The 6196-nt window shown below is 32.4% G+C and overlaps 1 protein-coding gene across 1 annotated transcript in view; it reads right to left on the bottom strand.

The window, feature by feature from the left end:
• The window catches only part of LOC122715585 (probable chitinase 10), a 29163-nt gene extending 23538 nt beyond the window's left edge, over positions 1 to 5625 (bottom strand). Inside the window, exon 1 of the mRNA XM_043937872.1 lies at positions 5388 to 5625. Coding sequence (XP_043793807.1) covers positions 5388 to 5390 — 3 coding nt within the window. The 5' untranslated portion in view covers positions 5391 to 5625. The remainder of the gene's footprint in view (positions 1 to 5387) is intronic.
• Between the last annotated feature and the right edge of the window lie 571 nt (positions 5626 to 6196).

Here is a 6196-nt window from a genome sequence, read left to right on the forward strand (position 1 = left end):
TTTTTTTTTTTTTTTTCTTTTATCGTAGCTGACAGAGAATGGATTTCAGACATCGATATTTGGTACGTTGACCTTCGAGCAACGTGACAAAATTTGGAATTCAACAAGAATTTTGGAACGTCTTTGATCTGAAACATCGATGCGAAAATGATTGAAGAAAGAAATTATTTTTAGCTATTTCTTTGAATATTTTTGATTAATGAATATTTCTACGATTTGTCCTCACGACAAAATATTTTATTGTAATCTCAAAAAGGAGAAGTTTCTGAAACTTTCTCAAACAGAATAGAATACAAACATCAAAAATTTTCATCATCTATTTTTGAAATATCTTGTATCCTGAAAAAATATTATCCAGAAAATAACTAAAAGTAGCTGATTTTCACCTGAATTCAAGTTCCTACTTTTCCATTTCAACATTTATTTTCACTCAATTTCACCTTTAAAAAGATTCTCCCATAAATAAAATTTTTCTTCACATACACGCATCATAATTCAAAAATAATTTATTTCACTTACTGTTTATTTTTATGAGTTGCTTTCTTATTTACTCGTAAAGGAAGACAAGCGTATGTTTGATTAGAAACTTTGTAATGGAAATATCGTTGTTACTTAATTAACCAGTGAAACTTGCAAAATGGCGAATTCAGAGAGGCCAAAATGTGAACGTGGCTGACCTGTGTCGCGAACCAGGCTGTCGCACCAGGTTTCACCAATCGGTGTCATTGAATGTAGAAACAACATTTCTCTTTTTCTTTACCGTTACGCGGCTAGTCACGATTAGCGATTGCCAGGGACATTCATTAATAATTCAGCGCAATACGTTGCATCCGAGGATGGCCACGAACGCTCGCCTGTTATTCGACCACGAAAGAAAACCTCTCAGCCCATGTTACTGTGACTAGTGATGTTACTTAACTACGACTATCGATTTTATACGCTTAGGTTTGCATCAAGTGCCGATCAACTCTTGGAAAGCCGTACCTGAATCCATTTTCATGCATATTCCTCTGTGCTAATGATAAAGATGACAACATAATAATATGTAATTTTCAAAGATTGGAATGATAATCAAGTGTTTTGTTTATTTAAAATTCTGAAGTTAATTGATATTAAATTGCAATACTGTATAATTACTCTAAACTCTATGCAATACGCTGTATTGCATAGATAATAAATTAAATATCAATGGAAGAGAAATAATCAATTAATAAGTGAAAAGACAAACCCAAGTACGATAGAAAGAAAATATTAATAGCATTAAAAATGATCGATCCAAAATTCCAAGAAAAAGTGATCAAAACAACACGGATTTCTATTTAATTAAACGCAATCGAAAATCACATATTTTCCTATTTGCATATCCTAACGTTACGAGCGTTAGAGACTCATTAAGCAAGCATTAAAAGCAAGCCGAATTTGCATTTGCCTCACAATAAAACAAAGCGTTCGTGTGAGAACAAGAAGAAAAAGAAAAAAGAAAGAAAGAAAGAAAATAAGCAGGAAAGAAACATTAGCAAATTCAATTCTTTGGAAGGAGGATACTGTGCCTGTTTCCTTCTCTTCGTTTCGTAGACTTCGTAAATCAAGATCGAGAGTTCACTCAGCCGATCGACGTTTTCACCATCGGCCTGGTGATTAATATCGCGGCTCTGGCCCCTCACGTTTTAACATCGAATTAAACCGTTACACGATCCCGGTTACAGGTGTTTCAACTGTGCTTCTCCGCGATTTCAAAAGGTTCTCTAGCCGAGAAAATGAAATTTATAATCTAGCCTGGCAAATGTCAACGTGGAAGGAACGGTTTGGAATCGTGGATCGAGGTGAATTACGATGGATGGAGGTCGGAACGATGAATCAAAGGCGACAGTTCTTCCACTGTTTTTAATTCTTTGACAGTATAATAAAACGATGAGAAATTGAGATAACTTGGAAAATTGTTATTAGTTTAAAATTCTTTCAGAGTCTGGGACTATGTATGGGGGGAAAAAAGTATATCTTTAGCTCTTTGTGACTAATCGATTTTAATTTTAGGGTTCATAGGGTAAACAGTTTTCTTTCGTTTTTGAAAAATTTTGTTGTTCGAACTTGAGAAAATTAAATTTCTTATGGAGGAAGTTATTATCAGGAAAAAATATTTTAGAATCTATAATTATCTCGAATCCTCATTAATAATTATAATTAAGTGTTAATAAAGTTTACAAAACCATTAAGAGCTTGTTTGAGTTTATCTATCGATAGATAAATACATAATGGAATATAATTTGATTTTAAAAATAAAAGATATCTCTTGAAAAAAAATAAGATATAATATTTGATATAATATTTTTGCATTCGAGATTTCAATTCTCAAAGTAGATTCTTTTTTTTGCATTAAATCTTATTTAATTAATTTTATTTAAATTCTTATTTTTTTATATTTATATATTGTTTCTACTTTTTTGAAAATTAGTAATAATTATCTTATTCCTAATTTTCTACTAGTTTTTATAAATTATGACGATGATATAATTGATCTATCGAGAAAAAGTTTCTGCAGATTATTTCGTCTTGTATTTTTAAAAGATTTTTACTCCTGTTCTTTCAAGTATTCTTTGAGATAAAAATCGCCAAGGTCGTCACACTTTTTCCTTCCACCAGAAAAACATTTTTATATCTTCCTAGCGAAATCAGGTAACAAAATATCTCCATCATATCAAATTAAACGTCAAATATTAAAATAATTTTTTCCTTTCGCAACACATTACCATTGAAATAACATTATTCAAAAACAAAAATAGCGAAATAAAATCCAAATTTTATTTCGAAAACATCCAATTATTCGAATAAAACAATAAATATTTCCAACCTCCATCCAATCGTTATTAATATTTTAAATACAAACATTTATCACAAATTCTTCTCTCAGATCTGCAGAATCTTTATTTCTGACCTGCCTTCGTCAAATCACACACTTTATTAACCACCTCTCCCGCGAATCGAGAAAGGTGTCCCGTTTCCTCTCGATCTCGTTTCGAATTTGTTCGATTATCAAGGAGCAGAATCGACACACGAGGTCGTCGCTCGACGAAAGTGAGAGGGCTCGGGTAACCCGGAAGGACAAAACGAGTTCTTGATACTCGTTACAACGAAGGTCCTCCGGAGGAACGCGTAGGCAGGGAACTGTCACTGGTTCCCTCGATTTACGAGATACATCCAGATATCGTCGAACTTTCCTTCTTCATTCACTTTTCACAACCAGCCTTATTAACCTTGACGTGTGGACAATTCCCTCGAAACCTTGGAAATTTATTCCGGAATAAATTAAATTATTCGAAATCGAATATATAGATTTTTGGCGATGTTCTCACGACGTCGTTTAAATGATAATTATAGGTTAAATGGTGATACTTGAAATGGTAATAATAGAATCGTGCAAATGGTGAAATATTAAATTAGGCAAGGAAGAGAGAATTTTTTATTGTACGATCGAATTTTCGAATAAACTTCTGTACAGGAATTTTGTTACGATTTAAATATTCTTGTAAAACAAACAAATGACAAATCGTCGAATAATATGTCATTCTTTTCTTGCGTTAATTATTTTTAATTCAATGTATTATTATTATTATTTATTGATAAAAATTATTTGATGGACATTTTTAGAAATTAATAAATAATAATAACGATATTTAATTTAATAAATATTTTGAAATACTTTTCATATATTTAATTATATTATTTCACAACTCGAAAATATATAACATTATATTATATGTCTACTATAAGAGAAACTTTTACCACTGTATATACAAGTCGAAGTAATTATGTGTCAATAACCGATCATTAACTACTTTTCCTTTCTTTCAATTGTTAGAATTATCTTAGATTCTCTCTAAATAGAGATATTAAAAAAAATATATATATATAATTTACAAATTTTTTTTCATCTTTTATCGAAAAAAATATTAAATTTTTTAAAAATTTTTCTTTAAAATTTTTTTTTAAAAATTGAATAATATTTCTTCTTTTGAAATTCCAGTTATCAAAATTCGATTGAAATATTAATCTTTAAGAATAATGAATATTTTAATTTCAGAATATAGATTTTTATTGGAATTCAATTTTGTATATTCTTTGAGTCACTCTACTTTTTTCCAATCTAAATTTAAAATTATAGAAACATATCATTTCTATATCTTTCACCTATATAAATTTCATATCTTTCACTTATATAAATATATAAAATCTTCATACAAATAAAAAAATATAAATTGATAAGATTGATAAAATCAAAGATTCGACGAAAAACAAATCTTATTTAATATCCGATAACTTTTCATATTTCGTCATAAATATTTCCACTGTCGAAACGCTATCCATCCAATGGATAATAATTAAACTCTATCTCTCTTCACATCTAATTATAAATAAGATCGAAACGTATCTCGCAATATCCATTCTCACTTTCTATAAATTTTCAAACAGAGGCCGACCAGACAGATTGAACGTCCAAAATATCATTCCATCATTTGGATTGGTTCGGTCATCGATGCGCAAGAGCACGTGGAAAAAGAATTAATAAAAAAGGAGGGAGAAAAAAAAGAAGAATAATGACACAACCCCGTCGCGATCTCGATGTCTGTTTTAATCCTTTCCGAATCGATCTCTTTTCAGACCGGTTCCACGGTGGTCTTGCATGAATCCGCGCATGATGTAATATCGTTCGAATGAAAAATAAAACGAGTTTGAAAACGGAGCCGACTCGATCGATGAAAAAAAAAGGGGGAAAAAAATGGAGGAAAAGATTCTGCGAGAAACAAGCCATTTTTTTTCAAGAACTGTCTGCGAAACTACAATGCCTAATAGGCCAATCGTTTCTTAATTTTAATGAACGTGAATAAATTTACAAACTGATTCTGAAAAATCGATTGATTAAGTTCTTCAAGCGAGATATCGTGGAATTTTAAAACTCTCGATAATTTAATTTGGTAAAATGATTTTCTTCAAATCTCTTTGCATTAATTTCGTGAATTGTCAAATATAATGGATCTAATTCACGATATTCTAATTATGTAAGTAAAAATTAATCGAAGTCTTGATATTTCTTCCAAATTTTAACTAAAAATCTAATCTAGTATCAAATCTTTTATTATTTGCAAAGCATAACAGACCTAATATAGTTAATAGACAACACTTTTCTTAAACGCGAACGAATTTAGAAGATTTGATTCAACAACTATTCTATCAAGTCTCCTTTCGTTCACTACTTTCACGACTTGGTGAATATTTATTGGTAAAGATTGATTCTAACGATCACAAAGTAAATCTTTCCTCTTACAATACTCCTCCTCTCACCGAAGAAACACGACTACAAACCGATTTTGTAGAAACACCTTTTCACTTACCATGATTCGTCCAATTTTTCCAACCACGCGTGACGATCCGAAGATGGAAAATTAGCACCAATACCGGTGGGGTACAGATAAAAGAAGGGGGATGAGAAAAAAAAAAACCAAGACGCGTTCCAAGCAAAATGTGCAAGCGTATGTCAAAACAAGAAGAACTGAGTCCACGGAACAACTGAGGCGAAGAAAAAAAAAAAAAAGGAAGACCGTGCGATCGATACGAAGAATCAGTGATCGAGGATCCACCGCCACATGATCGAGCAACTGTCACTAACAACAGTTCAGAAAGCACTGACCGTAGTGAACGAGTGCCTGCTGTCATTCTCTCCCTCCTCCCTCTCTTTCTCTTTCACTCCGTCCGTTTCTAGCCAGTTCGCGCCACATCTTTCTCGCTCTATCTCGAACTCTGTCCCACTCTCTTTTCGAACACGGAGGAAGGAAGGAACCCCCTACCTCGAGAGAAACATTCACAATCGGACTCGGTGTTTCGATAGAGATGCTCGTGCCTGTGTTTGCAACCCTCTCCATCGTCCCCCTTCCTTTTTTTTTCTTTTTTCATTGCAGAGCACGCGAGCATACGCGGGAGAAGACACGCGAAAATCGTTGTAACAGGGGCAGACAGGACCCGTGGACGATGTCAAGATTGTCCTCGGTCCCGCTGCAATTAAAGTCACCTTTCATTTTGTGTACAGTAAGTGACTGCGTGTGCTGTGCATACAAAGTGTGGACAATGCGAATATTAAGATACAGAAGGTTTAGAAATTAAGTGTTGGAAAAAAAAATTTTTTCTTTGATTGATTATTTCGTTG

This window comes from Apis laboriosa, unplaced genomic scaffold, assembly GCF_014066325.1.
Source record: "Apis laboriosa isolate Shangri-la unplaced genomic scaffold, ASM1406632v1 scaffold38_cov145, whole genome shotgun sequence".
NCBI classification, from domain to species: domain Eukaryota; kingdom Metazoa; phylum Arthropoda; class Insecta; order Hymenoptera; family Apidae; genus Apis; species Apis laboriosa.